The following is an 18,571-nucleotide window of genomic DNA, read 5'->3' on the forward strand; positions in this document are numbered from 1 at the left end:
ATGGACTATTTATTGAGCAGGAAGTTTTAACAGAGGAGGATTTGACTTTAAATGTGAAATACTTTAAAATCGAGTATCTTCATTCTTTATGTTTGAAGTGGAGATTTTAAAAGGTAATAGACCCCACGGTAAAAACTGGAGTGGCTTTCATTGTTAATAAAAGGACTTTTGCGTGAAGTACTTCTTTTTGTCTGGAGTATTTGTGGATGGCATTGCTTAGCAACATCCAAATCGGCTTTGACATATTATTCAGCTTTCATATTCATGTTCCAATGAAGTAATTTAGATACAAGCAAGATGGAGCCTCTTAATCTGAATGAGTGAAAATTGCCGCTTTTCAAGTTTCACTTTTTAATTTTGCAGCAGCATCAGGTCTTTAGAACTGGTTTGAGGTCTGGGGATTTTTCATTTTGCCTTCCATTCTCTTTAATTTCTCTCCCCTTCTTTTCTTTTTTGGATTAGTTTATGTTAATAAAAGCCTAAAACTAGAGCCTCAAAAACCCATAAATAAAAATAAATCAACCATGAAATAAATAAACTGCTTCAGTTCTAATCTGAAAGCGAGAACTGAGTGGTGGCCAGTTATGAATCTGCATTTAAGTATGAAGATGGTACTGCCAAGATGGTGAGTTACCGGGGGAAATGTAAAGCATGGTGACAAAGCCTTCTTTACTTTGGTTTTTTGTTTTTGTCCTGCTCCTTGCCCTTCTCCTAAAACTTAAAACCAGGCGAGCTTCTGCTAATAAGCTATATGGACTTGGCTGTTTTGGTGCTAAAAAAGAACACTGAAGGCAGATTGGATTGAATTAATTGTCTTTGAGTCTAAGATGAAGGGGCAGCCTTTTTCCTGTCCATGTTAGGAGATAAATACTTGCATTGAAGGAAAGATTTAGGATTTCATTATGAAATAGTTACAACTAAGAAATTGTTAACCTAGAAAATATCTTGTGATGATTTTTCTCCTCATTTTATATTTATTACCTGTTCTTGTGGACCTATTTTTGGTGGGATGAGGACAAAAATAACTTGTTTGAGTTTGATAATGGATATGCTCATATTCCTATTTTCTAATTTTGAAGACTTTTAAATTCTTTATCTTGTCTTCATCTTACTCTGAATTCTTATCCTTTTCCTAGCCACCCCCTATACTTCCAAGTTCAGAAACTAATTCTATCATCAAGGAAGTGATTTGGTTTTTCCTTTGTACTCAATGACATTCCTTGAATGTTTTGAAAAAAAATTGTACATGACAGCCTTTTCTTCTTCACTCAAAGCAGACTATGTGTTTGACTATAGCTTCTAGGAGGTTCCCTCTTTCTTTCTTTCTCCTAAGACCCAGAGGTTGGGTTTATACCATTCCCTTAAAAAACCTTATTGGTAGAAGAGCAAATTCTCATTTCTTACACATAACAGGCCATCTTCCATCTCCTTTATAAAGCATGTTCTCCATGCTATAAATGTCCCATATCCTTACCTTTGCCTCTTTTAATCCTTAGTTTCCTTCAAAATTCAGCTGAGATTCTACCTCCTATATTAGATTTTTCCTGATAGTTTGTATCTATTTTATTTATATTTAGTTGTGTATATGTTTTCCCTGCTAGACTATAAGCTTTTGGAGGTTGCTGGTTTAATTAATTAATTAATTTTGTTTTTATGATCATGCAAAGCATAGTTCTCTATTGGTCATTGTTGTATGAGTACACTCATACAAAACCCAAACCCCAAAATAAAACCATAAATACTGTGATGTGAAAGATAGTGTAATTTGATCTGAATCCACCCAACTCCAACAGTTCTTTTTCTGAATGTGGATAGCATTCCCTGTCATAAGCCTTTCAGGATTGCCGCAGATCATTGCATTGTTGATAGTTATCAAGTTTTCACAGTTGATCATTGTACAATGTTGCCGTTAATGTGTATACAGTGTTCTCCCGGTTCTGCTTATTTCTCTCTGCATCATTTCTTTCCATTTTTTTTCTGATTTCATCTCACTTATCATTCTTATAGCACAATAGTATTCCATCACCAATATGTACCACAATTTGTTCAGCCATTTCCCAGTTGGTGGATATCCCTCCAATTTCTAATTCTTTACCACCACAAAAAGAGCCACTAGAAATATGTTTGTAAAAGTAAGTTCTTCCCCCGACTCCCTTTTTTTCTCATCTCTTTGGACACAGACCCAGTAGAGATCATTTATTTATTTTTAAACCCTTTTTTTTACCTTAGTAACACCTCTCAACCTGAAGGGTAGGGGCTATTCAAATAGGCATTAAGTGACTTGCCCAGGTCACACAGACTTTCTGACCAAATTTAAACCCAGTTTCCTCCAGACTCCAGAGCTGGTGCTCGAACTCCTATGCTACCTAGTTGCCTGCTGTTTCATTTATTTTCTGTCTCTAGCGCTCCAACAGCTCCTGGCACACAATAAATGCTTCATATATGCTTGTTGATTGATTGACAGTATTCACTGTCAGTCAGTTAACATGTATGAAACATTCATTATACAGCATACCATTCTAAGCTTGGGAGATTCAAAGAATTGTTAAAAACATGGTTGCTACCCCTAAGTTACTCAGGAAGGGAGATGACATGCAAATAATTATTCATACAGAAAATTTATAGTGTATAAATGGAAGATAAAGGGGAAGGCAAAGAGAACTTGATGCACTGAAGCAAAAAGACATAGGGAAAAGACTAAATAATTAGAAAACACGGTGAGATATCTACTATAAAAAAATGACCTGAAAAATAAGGCAAGACATAATTTAAGAAATATTGAATTTTTTAAGCAGTATGATAAAACAAAAAACCTTGAACCTTAGAATGTTAAAAGAAATTTCCCAGAACTATTAGAGCCAGCGGGCAAAGAAAATTTAAAAACAATTTTTTTAAAATTCACAGAATATCTCCTGAAAGAAGCTCCATGTTGAATATACCCAGATATGTCAAAGCCAAAATTCATAGTTTTTGAGTTTTATGATTGAGAAAAAATATTGAAAGCAGTCAACAAAAAGAGGTCAAGAACCACAAAACTAATTAAGATCTCACAAGACTTAACCAACAATGACATGAAAAGAAAGGACATCTTTAGAATATGATCTAGTGGAAGTGGGGGGGCTATGTCACTATGGCCTCTCAAGTGAACCCCCAAGTGTGGAGTAGTAAGCAGGGTGTCTGCTCACTTCAACCTCCACAAAGTAACTGTCAACTCCTCTCAACTGCCCCCTCACCCAAAGTTCTCCAGGGGGATCCCCTGGAATTCTGGGTGAGGCTGTCCCTGTATCTTTGCAGGGATTCCATGCTTTCCATCTCCACACAACAGGGGGGAAGGATCATATCCAAGAATAACTTATTCTGCAAAATTGATTATACCATTTTATAGAATGGGAAAAAAAGGGAATTTGAATAAAATAGACACTTAAAAGTATTCCTGATGAAAAGACCAGGAGTAGATTCTTTGAAATGCAGAAACTAACTATGAAATTAAGTTCATATGCAATTCTCTTTCTTGTTTTTCTTTGTATCTTGAAATGTTTGTGTTTGTTTCTGTTCATAATAAAAAAGAAAATTTAATAAGGTAAAATAAATTCTATGATAGGATTCTAGAAGTATTGCCCACAGCTATTGACTATCCCTCTGATAGAGCTATTTCTCAAAAAAGGATAGCTCAACTTTTATCTCAGGCTGCATTTTCCCCCATCTCCTCCCTCTGTCTTTTTTTTTTTTCCTTCTAGTCTCAGTTGCCACCTTCCTCATGAAGCTTTTCCTGATCTCTTCCCCTAAATTGCTGGTCTTCCAAATTAATCTCAAATTAGCTTATGTTATACACTTTCTATTTGTATGTGGAAATCTGTAGTTATGTAAGCTTCCTGAACAGAAAGACAATTTTGTTTTTGTCTTTATTTTCCTTACTAACTCATTGCCTTGCACATTAGGAAGACTTTAATAAATGTTGAATTGAATTGACTTTCTTTTTTTCCTTATATATTTTATCCAGCTAGTTTTTGTCCTCATGCTTTTTTTTGTTTTTTTTTTGGTATTGATTGTCATAACAATGTGATAGACTATTGGACTCTTAAGGATTATTATTGCTTCAAGTTTAGGCATTTGATTCACAGGCTCTAGAGTTGGAAGGAACTTTGTAGGGGCCATATAGTCTAACCACTCCATTTATGGCGAAGGAATCTGAGACATCCAGGAAAGTAAGGAGGCTTTGGCTGAAGGCCATACACAGGTAATAAGTAAGATACTCTGAGATTCAAATCCAGATCTCCCAATTTCACATCCAGTGATCTTGCCATCTATAGACTGCCTCTTTTTTTTTTTTTTTTTTTTTTTTGAGAAAGGAATTGTAGAAAGAATGATGTACTTGAAATTAGGAGAAACTCAGCTTTGAATGCTGGTTTTAACTCTTTCCACTTATTTGACTTTGTACAAATTACTTCATCTCTCTGAGTCTCAGTTTCTTCATATAGAAAATGAAGCTAATAATGCTTTCATTGCCAGTGCAGTGTGATTATTAGGAGGTAAGTGCTTTCTAAGTTTTAATGAGTTATATAAATGTGAGTTTTTGTTTGACCCTCTAATAGGTGAATATAGGTATTGGGAAAATGTATGAGCCCAGCAGGAGGCCTTTCACTCTGAGCCAAGGAATTAAACCCAATTAAATTTTGATTTGGAGAATATTTAAATATTTTACCTCCCCTTCTCACTCAGGTCAGTAATTCAAAGAAACATATATGGATTTCATTGCCAATTTAAACTAAATGCTTGTTCACTGACTAATCAACTAACTGTAGTAGTTTTTTTTTTAAAGAAATAGTTAAAGCAAACTATTTACAACCAGACACATTAAATTTTTTTTAATTCCTGATGAATTTCAGCTATGACAAAATAAAATAACAGAGGAACAGAGGTGTTTATTTAAGAATTATTACAAGTGGTTAACAGACTTTTCCTCCATATTACAGTCATAAAATGAAAACATTGTTTTTTGACAGTAGGAAACTTTTCTTTCCCACTTCCCTCACTTCATTGTTTGTTTTTTGTGAAGATGCCTTTAAATGTGCCACTTAATAATTTGGTCCTCTGATTTCTTATTGGTGTTGTACAGCATTTACTGCAAACTGACTGAAATTTTACTGAATTATGTGTGAAGTACTCTCATCCACAGGATATTTCATTCCACTTATTTTACTTCCTTCAATGGAAAAACAGCCCAACTAAACTCCAACCACCAAATGAAAAACTTGTTCAAAAGAACTTTTTAGGAAATTTTAGGTTTTCCTCAGTCCATCCCCACATACTCTTTTGTTCATTGATATGAAGAATAATATATATGAGTAAAAAAATTTAAATTCCTGATGAATTTCAGCTATGACAAAATAAAATAACAGAGGAACAGAGGTGTTTATTTAAGAATTATTACAGTGGTAAAATGAAAGCATTGTTTTTTTGACAGCAGGAAACTTTATATATATTACAATATAATATATTATATATATATATATTATGTGTATATATATGTATACATATACATACACACACACAGACATATGTCTGCAATTCAGGTACAAAGGAAAGCTACCTAAACTACTGAGGGTTTGGATTCTGTGTACTGTGGAACAAGTCGTATAACTTCTCTGGGTATAATTTTTACATATAAAATGAAATGCTTTAGATTAGACAACTTTAAAGATTCTTTCCACCTCTAAATGTATGATTTTCCTGGTTGTTAGTTCCCTCTCACCGCCATACTTCAGCTCGGTGTTGAGAACAGATGTGTATGGCAGCCCTGGTCTTTCATGGCTACTCTGTTTATTTGCTTCTATTTATTTATTTATTTATTTATTTACTTACTTATTTACTTATTTATTTGTTTATTTGCTTGTTTTTTTTTGTTTATATTTTATTTTTTAGAAAATATTTTTTCCATGGTTACATGATTCATGTTCTTAGTCTCCCCCCCAAACCCCCCCCTCTCCCATAGCCAACATGCATTTCCACTGGTTTCTTCATGTGTCATCAATCAATACCTATTTCCATATTATTGATAGTTGCATTAGGGTGATTGTTTAGAATTTATTTCCCAAATTATGTCCTCATCAACCCATGTGTTCAAGCAGTTGCTTTTCTTCTATGTTTCCACTCCTGAAGTTCTTCCTCTGAATGTGGGTAGCATCTTTTCCATAAATCCCTCAGAATTGTCCTGGATCATTGCATTGCTGATAGTACAGATGTCCATTACATTCAGTTTTACCACAGTGTTATCAGTCTCTGTATACAATGTTCTCCTGGTTCTGCTCCTTTCACTCTGCATCAATTCCTGGAGGTCTTTCCAGTTCACATGGAATTCCTCCAGTTCATTATTCCTTTGAGCACAGTAGTATTCCATCACTAGCATATACCACAATTTGTTCAGCCATTTCCCCAATTGAAGGGCATCCCTTCATTTTCCAATTTTTTGCCACCACAAAGAACGTGGCTATAAACTTTTGTACTTGTCTTTTTCCCTATGATCTCTGGGGTACAAACCCAGCAATGGTATGGCTGGATCAGAGGGCAGGCAGTATTTTAGCACTCTTTGGGCATAGTTTTTCATGGCTACTTTGGAGATATCAAGGTGGCTCAGTATGATGAGGCTTCTGGTCTCATAATTGAGTTGTGGGTAGTGGTAGAAAGTGAAATAGGCTAAGTGCCCAAAGGGCCAGAGTCAGGGAGGTGTGTGTATTACATTTCAGATGACCTCAAAGACCAGAGCACTGTTTCCATGAAGAAAGAAATTTATGTTCGAAGAAAGGAAAATTTAGGGTCAATTTAAGGAAAAGCTAAAGCTTCCTAACAACTAAATCTATCCGAAAGAAGAATATGGTGGCTCATGAGACGTAGGGACTCCTCAGTGGAGATTGTCAAGCAGAATTTGGATAATTGTTTATTGAATATGTAGAAGGTTGTTAGAATCTGGACTGGGATTCCTTAGACATCTCTCCCTATTTTTGAAATTGACTCTCCCAGTCATGATAATTGTTAGCAACATCTAAAAAAAAATCAATAATGTTGAATTAGATCATCTATAAGGCTTCTTCCACTTTAAAATATCTGTAGGGATCAGCCCAATGAAGTGACTGAACTTAGAGAAGTTCTTACAAACGGTCCTCTTCATTGAGTAGAGGTTACCTGTGGACTTTGAAAGCTGGATTGTGTAGATTTAGTCCCCCACCCCCCAATCTCCATCTGCCATAGGATCCACAGCTGTGAAGTGGCTCCCACTTACCTCTGCTGCCTCCTCATTGGTAGATAGCTGTGCCCAACAGAACATGTTTGTCCTTAAAAAATACCACCATCAACAACATAAAATAAAATGAAACAAAGGATAGCTAATGCTAACAAGTAAATGCTGGCTTGGATAATTCCTGGGGGAACAAAAGATTAAAAAGGAGGCTCAGTAAGACTGTTTTTGGGTATTTAATTTGAAAATTCATTTAAAGCTTTGGTTAGAAGGCAGTATATAGTGCAGTGAAAAACATTACTAGGTTTTGGAGTCCTTTGGGTTCAAATCCCAACTGGCTTACTTTCTACCTGAGTGACCCTGGGAAAATAATTAACCTTACTGGGTCTCAATTTCCTTTTATGTAAATTAAGAAGATTGGATAGGCTAGTCTCTTTCAGCTTCAAATCTATGAGCCTATCTTCATATCCATACTGAACTGGAACAATGTATTCATGTACCCTATGCAAAATTTGGAAATTCAATTTTCAAATGAAAATTTGAAAAAAAGGAAAAAAATTCCCTTTGGTAATTAAGTCCCTCCAGAGATTCGAATCTACATTGTAATATATGTGACTCAATATATCATAAAATGAATACCATATATGCCACTGAGGAGGGAATGTCTGAGCATTAAAAATATGTATATTTATTAAAAATAATATTCAGAAGCATCTTTCATTGTGTTCTGCTGTTGGCTGTGTCTTAGTTACTTGGTTTGCCTATTATGCCTTCCCCTCATGACATCATAGGATCTGTCTCTAGAAGAGACCTAAGAGATTTTTTATTCTGGACCCCTTCCTTAGATCTTGTGTCCTATGAATTACAAATGAGGAACCTGAGATACAGGCAGGGACTGTGACTTATCTTGAAATAAACCAGGTTGGAGGTTGAATGAGAGTCCTGGGCTTGCAAGAACAAGTTGGAGAACAGGATCGAACCAAACTTGGTCTGTAGGTAGACTTTGAGGAAACAGCATGCCATGCTTGGCTGCAAAATATGGAGTCAGGAAGGTCTTAGTTTGAATCCTACCCTTTTTAGCTGTGTGAGTAGGGACAAATTATTTAACCTTTTGAGACTTTGTTTCCTCAATTGTAAAGTAAGACTGATACTGGTAGCTCCTGATGAGGCTCAAATGGGATAATGTATATAAAATGCTCCGTAGACTTTGAAATAGTGATTTTAAGTGCTTGTTACCATTGTTTATTATGATATCATAGCAATAATGAAAATGAAGAGGATAACAAAAGAAGAGTGATCATAATAATAATTTTTATACTATAATATAGAAGTCACCAATAGTCAATGCAAAGCAGGTACTATGGCAGAAAACCTTGCAAATGGTTTTCTTAATCTCTGAGAAATGGACTATTCTCTATGTTTCTTTCACATATTTATTTGAATGCTAACTTTCACCCTTTCCTAAAGCTAAGAAATGTAACAAATAGACTGACTGAGATTGTGTGAAATCCTTTTGCCCATCGCTCTCAGGGTGGTGAACTCCTGTCTTGCTCCAGCTGAAGTGGACAGAAGGTGGGAGGACTAAATGCTTTTATGTTGCGAGGCTAGAGAGAAGATGTGTTCTTGGTTTTAGGACTTAAATGAGGATATTTAACTCACAATGTACTGGAAGTGTGTACTTGTATGGTTGTGTTTTTATAATTATATATTTTTTCTTTGTAAATATAATTACTTCAGCTTTATTTATAGTTAAATAGGTTTTTGTGAACTAGCCTCAGAACTTAACCCCCATTTATAAGTTTTTTTCTATATTAAAAAAAGCACTTTCTGAATTCTAAATCATTATCTTACACATTTTACAGTGCTGCCCATTTGTATATTGGGCAGTACCTGATTTTATTTTTATTACACTTCCCTTCTTTGGGAATAGGTTGAGTGGTCCCTGCCAGTTTTTTTTTATTAAATATTAATGAAATATCCAAAGATTCAAAGAGTTCTGATGTAGGCATTTGTTTGCTGGACTTTGCATATTTTTTATGAGGGTTTTATTTTTTAAATGGTTTAATGAGGGAGGGCATAGGAAGGAGAGATAAGTATTGGAGAAAGAAGTAATTTTTAAAAATAAAATAAAGATGAGCTTTAACAGCTTTTCCAGCTTTAAAAGTAAAGTGTAAGTGTTTTCATCACCCAGTGCTTAAAAAAAGCAGTACCAGCAACAGAAAAATCAACAGATTGTTTTTAGATTTAAAGGGGCTAGTATCTACTTTCTAAATATTCTATAGGAATTGATATTCCTTACATTGACTTCATAGGCCATTAAAGGAACAGCAACCCTAATTCAATTCTTTATAGTGATTCTCTCTACCTCTGGAAATGTGATCCAATTTTTTTTCTTTAAACCCTTACCTTCCATTTTAGAATCAATACAGTGTATTAGTTCCAAGGCAGAATAGTGTAAGGGCTAGGAAGTGGGGGTTAAGTGACTTAACTCACATAGCTCTATAAGAAGTAAGTAATGACACATTCGGATCCATGATTGGTCCCATCTCTAGTTCTGGATCTCTATCCACTGAGCTGCCCCAATGTGACCCAATATTAATCCAAAATTATCACTGGACTTATTCTTCCATAGTTCTCTTTATCTTGAAGAACAAATATAGTGATCTTTATTTAAGAAAAAGCTTATAAAAGAATTTTGAGAGCATATTTTTCCCCTGAAGGAAAAAAAAAACCACTAACTGAGGCCAAAAGATTTGGACCTTCCTATTGGTAACTAGGCATATATATATATATATATTTATATATATATATATATATATATATATATATATATGCCTTGCATAGTTCCACACACAGTTAATAATTAAATACAATTTTGAGGTGAAACGGCAGTATTCNATATATATATATATGTGCCTTGCATAGTTCCACACACAGTTAATAATTAAATACAATTTTGAGGTGAAACGGCAGTATTCAATTCTTGACTCTTTATATAGTACAGTACTTGTACCTGTGAAATATATTTTTATATAGTATCACATATTATATATAATATGTATGTGAAATATGTTTTTATTTTTATTTTTTCATTTTAAGAAATAGCTAATATTGTTGTCTCTTGCTGTGTGGGAAGTAAAAATCATCTTAAAATCTATTTGTTACTCTCTTGCATCAACAGTTCTAAAAGATAGCTCTAAATACAGTTCAATGAAACATTTGTCAGTGAAAATTCTGATTAAAATTGAGGTTGCTTTGGTAACTACACAAAGTACTTACCTCTTTTTGATCACAACTGCCACAGAAATAATTTAGTGCCAGAGATCATCTGTCAGTCTCATAATTTGAAAAATGTCTATATGTTTAATGTGAAATATTTTTAAAATCTTAGATCTTGGCTTTCTTACAAGTGGCATTTTCTTAAATCTAAAAATTTTAATTATAGTCCATCTAATTTGTTTTCTTTTCATAAGTTTTTATTTACCTTTTAGGATCTCATTTGCTATCAGACAATAAACTTCTGAATTACTATATTTTATGCTAAAAATTCTTTATTTTTCTCTTCTGTGAACAGAAAGCAAGCATCATTGTGGGTTCAAGGAGACATTTATCGTTCCAAACTGAAAAACAGACCAGCCAGCGAAGGAAGCATTAACAAGATTCTATCTGGTTTGGATGAGCTGTCAATTGGTGGAGGCCTGTCCAAACAAACCTTGGACCGATACGGAGAGGTAAATCATCTCTAGGACTATTCATATATTACTTCTCTTTGGTATTTTGCTACTATTTTATAAATATAATACAACAGGATCTAAGGATCTCATAGCACAGAATTTTAGTGGATGAAGACCAGTAAATAAGTTAAATTAACTAACTTAAATTATTTTATTAAGCAGAAACTGTAATAGAAAGTCAAAGAATAAGAGGATACTTGGCCCTGCATAATTCGGTGAATAGTAGCTAGAGCATTTCTATAATGCTTTAGGGTTTGCAAATTGATTAACATACATTATTTCATTTGGTCCTCACAACAATCCTATGAGGTGAGTGCTATGATTTCCCTCATTTTACAGATGAAGAGACTAAAGCCAGAAAAGGTGGAGTGATGTTTGCTCATTGTCACACAGCTAAAAGGTGTTTGGGGCAGGATTTGAACACTGGTCCTCCTTACTGTAGGTCACACACTCTACCCCCTGTGTCACATAGGTGCCTCTGTGAATAGGAACCTAGAAGGGAAGTCATTGAAAGGAGGAAGTTAAGAGGCAAAAGAATGAATTTTAAAACTGTCATGGACAGAGGTGTAAGTAGAAATTAAACAGACGATGAGGGAAAGTTGAAAAACATAATGTAGACTACAAAGGACATTTAAAAAGACTCCTCCTTATGCTGTTATTTTTTTTCAGTTAGCAGCATGCATGATAGATTGGAAGTGATCTATAGAATGTTAAATCTTAAAGCTCTTATGCTATAATCCCTCATTTTACAGATAAGGAAACTAACTCCCAGAGAGATTAAATGACATGAGATGATATAGCTAGTTAGTGGAAGAGCCAAGACTAGAATCCAAGTCTCCTGACTCCCAGTCCAGAGCTTTTTCCATGGATGTCTCTATATACTCACAGGAGGGAGGAATTCATCTTCTTTACTGTTTTTTTATTAAGATGATATAAGCAAAAAGTGGCAAAGGATACTCCTGAAGTAAGCTTATCTATATAGGAATTAAAGATTCAAATTTTATTAGATAGAAATAGACTTAAAATCCATACTAGAGATAAAAGTAATATGTTGAAAGGATTTGCAAAATGGAGTAGTAACAAAATGCTTTGTGTTTATCTTGGACCAGAAGAAGAAGGAGAGGGGCAGGTAGAAGGTGGTGGCTCAGTGGATTGAGAGCCGGGTCTAGAGAGAGGAGATCTTAGATTCAAATCTTGCCTCTGTGACCCTGGTCAAGTCACTTAACCTCCATTGCCTAGCTTTTACTGCTCTTCTATCTTAAAACCAATACATAGTATTGATTCTAATATGGAAGGTAAGAGTTATTTAAAAAAAAAAAAGAATGAAATAGCAAATGAATTTTTTCAGAAAAGACTACCAGGTTGTGAATCATAAATTAGTTAATCAATCAATAAGGGCTTGAGAGAAGGGATAAAAAGAGTTTTCTTCATAACAAAGTTTTGAAGGAAAAACAAAATTTAACTCCATAGCATGTTTCTGGAATAATCCAAGGTCTGAATTTGTTTGACTAATTTGACCTGAACTAATAGTTTAGTAACAACTTGGGAAATCTTAATTCAACTGTGACAATGTGATTCCTAGCTAGAACGAAGCATTTCTTGGCTATGTTGTAGTCAAGTATATTAAATTAAAGAAAAATTATCTTCAATGAAACATTAATGTCCAAAATATTTTATTGCAAGTAAGTTAAAAAGCATTTATTAAGCCCTTGTTATATGCTTGAAAACTGCTCAGTGCTTGAGATGGAAACACAAAAAACACACCTTGCCCTCAAGGAGCTTACAGTGTGAGGGACAACATGTAAGCAACTTTATACAGAAGAGAAATGCAGAGTATATATTGGAGATAATCAAAGAAGGAAGGCACTAAGATTGAGAAGGGGACCAGGAGAGACTTCTTTGTAAAAAAATTATTATTTTTATTTGTTTATTACAAATTATGTGTAATAATTTTTTACATAAGTTTTCTGAAGTTATAAGATACAAATTGTTTCCCTCCTTTCTTCTCTTCCCACTTTCTGAGCTGGCAAAGAAATTCAATCTGGGTTATACATGTACATGTATTATCATATAAAACATTTTCATATTCATTTTTAAGTGAATAGTCTTATAAAACCAAAACCCTAAAACATATACATATAAAACAAATAAACAAGTGGTAAATTGTATGTGTTCATCTGCATTCCTACTCCAACAGTTCTTTCTCTGGATTCTTTTTCATAAGTCCCTCAGAACTGTTCTAGATCATCACATTGCTGATAGTAGCTAAGACTGTGACATTTGATTGTTCTATATTATTGCTGTTACTGGGTACAATGTTTTCCTGGTTTTGCTTATTTCATTCTGAATCAGTTCATGTAGGTCTTTCTAGCTCTTTCTGAAATCATTCTGTTTATCATACCTTATAGCACAGTAGTATTCCATCACCATCATATACCACAATTTGTTCAGCCATTCCCCAATTGAAGGACATCCCTTTAGTTTACAGGAGAGACTTCTCATTGAAACTGAGATTTTAGCTGAGACTTAAAGGAAACCAAGAGGTAGAAAATGAGGCAAGAGCAGCAGGTTCCAGGTATGAGGGAAAGCCAGTGAAAAGTCATGGAGTTAGGAGATAAGAGTTTCTTGTTTAAGCAACAGGAAGGAGAGCAGTGTTAGTGGATCATAGACTCTACATGGTATAAGAGAGTAAGGTGCAAGAAGCTTGGAAAGGTAGAAGGAACCAGATTATGAAGGGCTTTCTGTATGAACTAGTAGATTTAATGTTTGATCCTTTCATTATTTTTCTTACTATGCTCAATAAGCTTAATAAGCCCATCACAGAATGAATAAAGGCAACTAAAGCTTTGTACAAATATGATTTTTTTTAATGATTGAGCAAAAACACTTAGTGTGAAGTAATGTAAAACTTTCTGAATCACAAGTTATATAAATTAGTCTCTGATAACTTAGGAAATTTGTGTTTTGCTCTTTTCTAAGGACTTCAAGTTCATGAAACTTCTATTTTTAAAAAAATGGCTTTTTGTAGAAGACTAATTTATAACTGGACAAGGGACTAGTACAATATTAATAGAATTTAAAGTTTCTGAATAGTTAATGTGCACATCTATTCAAAAGGCATCTTTTGCTTTGTGCTCTTCTCCTCTCTGTCTTCCTTCCCTACCAATTCTTTTCTCTCATTCCTTTACTCTTACTGGGAAAATAATGTTTTGCTTTTGCACAATTTATTATAATTGCCTAAATAGAGGAGAGAAGACTGGAAAAGAAATCAAAATCACTACAAGTCAGTGCTTGTCATAGGTAAAATTTCAAATGGGGCCATTTAACAGTACTGGAGTGTTTGAAAATAGAGATCATTTAAGAGAAAATATGGAAAGTTAGGATGACATTATGATTATGGTTTTGTGGAGTGGTACAAATTAACATAAGGATCTTAGAAACCTTGACAGCTAGAAACAACACTTCAACTGACAATGTGACTATGATGAGCCGCCATCTTGTATTGGCATCAATAATCCTGGGGTTAAGGTCAGTCCCATTGAAATTTCATTATGAGAAATGGTGTACAAATGAGCGAGCCTGGAGTTGACACTCTCCTTATGCTTAAGTACACATGTATATTATCTTTAATATTGTTGAGGAAAAATTGGGACAAAACTTGTTCCTGGGCATTCATTCAATAAGCACTATTAAGCATCAGCTGTTCTAGGCACTGGGAATACAAAAACAAAAACAGTCCTTCTCTCACTGCTCTTAAGGAATTTATATTCATTTGGTCAGAAAATAACATATACACAGGTAAGTATAAAATACAATCCAAATAAATAATCAATTCTGGGTAAGGAGGGAGCATTAATAGGTATGGGGATGAGAAAAATCCTCTTACAGAACATGGATAAGGATATTATTCTTATTCTTATGTATAATAGCCTGACAATAAAGGTCCAGAGGTACAAGATGAATTTGATGAGGATTTTTATTTTTTAAGATTTAATATTGTGATAAGTAATGTAGGAGAAGAGAAAATGTTAAACTGGACATTCTCATGGGTTTTAACATTTTTATCTCATGTCCATTTTTTTAAAAAAAGGAAGCTACATAAAGCACAAACACAGATTAAAAAAATTTATTTCCAAGCTTCTTAAAAGAAACATACTACACAATTTGATGTGCAAATGGTTAGCAGAAAGCTCTTCAGCAACTTGTTTTCCTTTGAGTGACCTAGCTAACGGAAATAATCAGTCATTCAGCTCTAGGGAAGTGTGTGAGGTTATTTTCCGAAGGATAGCCTGAAACACATGGGAAAAATCTTTGGGCATCATATAGGAAACTACCTTTCTCATGCAGGTGTCTTGGCCTCATAAAGTAAAGAGTAGGAAGCAGATTCTAAAAGAGAAATGAAAATATTAATAATTTTAACAAATGTTTCTTGTTTAGAAGTCTCAGGACTTGATCTTATGGCCAAATTTACTAGCTTTAGCTAGCTTGACTTTGAGGAAAGGAATAAAAATATTGGGAGGTGGGAGTTCAGTTGGTGAATAAGAGGAGCTTAGAAAAATCAAGCATTATCTATATTGAGACCAGGGCAGCCTTTACATGAGTTTCTAAACTCACTAACTTTGGAAATGTACTTTTTATGCTTATTTCAAGTTTTTCTATGTTTCCATGACATTATTAGTGGCAACACCCTCTTTAAAAAAGTTAGGAATGATTGGTTGGTTGTTTATTTCAAAGATGGCATTGTGGTACCCCTTTTGAAATCTCGCTCCTTTAATGCAGAGATAGGTGTGAGAAATGAGGGGAAAAAAGAGAGGGTAGTGGTAGGAATACTAAAGGAAGGTGTCAGAGCAGTCCCTTGACCCACAAGTGGAAGCAAAGGAAGATGATCCAGAGTTGTGAAGGGTTACCTTTTGGTGTTCCATATCTGCCAGTATCCCCTTCCTTTCCACTCCTTATGGTATCATAGGCTTCAGTGGTCTGAAAAGTTTAGACTGTACTGTAATCAGTTGGGAACCATTCTAGATTCTTAAAGGAGAACAATGTGCTAGAAATAGTCCTTTTTGGGGAGATGAATCTTGAAAGATTTTCTGTATATCTTTGGGATGAATTTTTTAGGGGAAGAAGACTAAAAGCTGGAATAATGAGGCTATAATAGCAATCCAAGTATGAGGTGATCTGGGTCTGGATTAGGATGGTGGTGGTGAGACTTGAAATTAAAGGATACATAGAAAGAAACAGAAGACAGTTACATGGCAGCAGACCTGGATACTGCCTTTTTTTTTTTTTTTTTTTTTTTTTTTTGTACAAGTCTTAAACAGTTTTCCTGGACCTTTAAGTATAAGTGATTAGGATGGGATGTTTTCTTATCCCCTTGTCTGCCTTCCTGGTGCTGGTGATTTAGAGCTATTTTTATTTCTGTGATAGTCCTTTATATGTACTTTACTATTTCCTGCATCCATGATTTCCCTGGGGTAGGTTTTGCCTCCATGAAGGCAGTTCACAAACTTTCTGCCTTAATGGTCTGTACTTAGAAAAACATATAGCAACCAGTAGCCAAACTGCTGGTGATGAGCCTCTTTAAATGAACTAGATTGAACTTAAGAGGTTTGACATATAATTTGCCAATGGGCTTGTTGTATTTTTTGCCTTAACAACTTGAAAAAGACCTGTAGCTTATTATATACTGGTATAGGCTTCAGGAACTCCATCCCAATAGGGATTTTTGAAAAGCGTTAAAATCTTTGGTTGCTTCTTCTTGCTTTAGAGTCATTTTATACTTTATATACAGGACTTGAGTGCCATCTTCTGAAAGGATTTTTCTCATCTCCATGGCTGTTAGTGTGCCTTCTCTCCCCTAAATTGACTATTTATGTGAGCTGTGTTTTATACTTATGTTTGTACATGCTATTTCCTTACCAAAAGAACATATGTTCCTTAAGAAATAGTAAGAGTAAAACTGTCTTTGTCTCTGTATCCCCAGTACCTGGAACATTTGATGCTTACTAGTACTTATTGACTGATTGGCCAGGGACAAGTTTTGTCCTAGTTTTTAACTGAGAATATTTATACAATGTTTTCCTTTTTTAAATTGTAAAGCTAATCCCAAAAGCATTCACATAGTAACAGATGTTAGGAATCTTTTAAATGTTGTTTATACTTAAAGATTTTTATATTAGTGTTTAATAATTTTAATTATGTTGAAACCTTGATATAATACTTCTACATAAAATAAATTTTGGTATCAAGCCAGTCTCTAAGGAAAGGAAGGAGAGATGAGTTATAAAATACCAAAATGCCTACTTTATTTGGGAAGTGTCAAGAAACCATTATTACAAAGGTCAAGAAGAGAACACTCTTAGAGGAAGGATTATGCATGACTTATAACAGAAAAAGAAAAATGTTTGCTATAGCATTTCTTTCTTGAAAATCTTATTTTATATCTTCATGAGATTTCCCAGTATTTGTCTTTAAACCATGCCGTAGGTTCCTAATTCTATGTTTTTGACACTCTTCTTTGCAGCGTATAATTATGGAGATAAAAGGGATAGTTAGAGGTAATTTGGTCCAGCTCCTTGTTTTCAGACATTAGGTTAATTAACTATTTCCTCTGAGACAGATAGTTGCTCTTATTTTTAAAACCCTCTAGAGATGTTCAGTGCACAAGCTTTCATTACTGAAGAGGTATTTGCATGAGAAATATAATCTTCATGTAATGTGAGTTTGTTTGGTAAATGCATATATATTTGATTCAATAACTTTTCCAGTTCCCCTTTTCTAATTTATTTCCCCTGCTCCTCCTCCCCTCCTTATACCTATTGTTCCAAGCAAGTTATTGGCATAATGATGTATTTGTTGGATGCTTCTGTGTCATAAGGCTTTTGCTGGTATGATGTTCTAATGACCATAGAATAGTAAAGTTAGAAGGGGTCCCAAGAGAATATCTGGTCTGTTTCCCTGTTTTACAGATGAAACTGAGGTCTGCAGAAATGACTTATTTTAGGTTACAGAGCAAGTTAGTAGCAGAGCTGTGATTAGAATCCAGGTTGCTCCATTCCCAAATCAATATTCTTTCCATTAAGAAGTCATGTCCATATTGCATATGACTAGGGGGCAGCTGAGTGGCTCAGTGGATTGAAAGTCAGGCCCAGAGATGGGAGGTCCTGGGTTCAAATTTGACCTTAGACACGTCCCAGCTGTGTGACCCTGGGCAAGTCACTTAAACCCCATTGCCTAGCCCTTACCACTCTTCTGCCTTATTGGTTCTAAGGCAGAAGGTAAGGGTTTTAAAAAAATTGCATATGACTTACATAACTTACATCTCATTCTTTTCCTTCTCTTTAGAAAATTTCATGTGCTATTTCTTTCTCTTCTGTTATTTTCAGTGTCTAAATTTAGGTTTGATGAATGGTTTTGTTTAGCTTCATTTAAATCACAAAGACATGGTTGACTAATGCCTCTAAACTTTTTAATTGACTTAAATGTTATACAGGAGAACCAGCATAGTAGGGTGGTCTATAAAGGGCCACTAAACCTTAGGAAGGTCCAAAGGAAGACCTGGCTGGGTTCAGGTTTTGTCTTTCATGTATTAGCTGTGTGACCCTAGACA

At 34.6% G+C, this 18,571-nt stretch overlaps 1 protein-coding gene across 3 annotated transcripts in view; it reads left to right on the top strand.

Moving 5' to 3' along the window:
• Nucleotides 1-18,571, top strand: part of CDC14A (cell division cycle 14A) — a 248,117-nt gene that overhangs the window by 179,423 nt on the left and 50,123 nt on the right. For 2 of the 3 annotated variants that reach the window (XM_044672154.1, XM_044672152.1), the window contains exon 11: nt 10,806-10,962. In XM_044672154.1, coding sequence (XP_044528089.1) covers nt 10,806-10,962 — 157 coding nt within the window. Of the gene's footprint in view, nt 1-10,805; nt 10,963-16,314; nt 16,323-18,571 lie in introns of all 3 variants that reach the window. The other variant, XM_044672153.1, reaches the window with a different exon arrangement.

The sequence above is a fragment of the Gracilinanus agilis genome, chromosome 4 (assembly GCF_016433145.1).
Source record: "Gracilinanus agilis isolate LMUSP501 chromosome 4, AgileGrace, whole genome shotgun sequence".
Classification (NCBI taxonomy): domain Eukaryota; kingdom Metazoa; phylum Chordata; class Mammalia; order Didelphimorphia; family Didelphidae; genus Gracilinanus; species Gracilinanus agilis.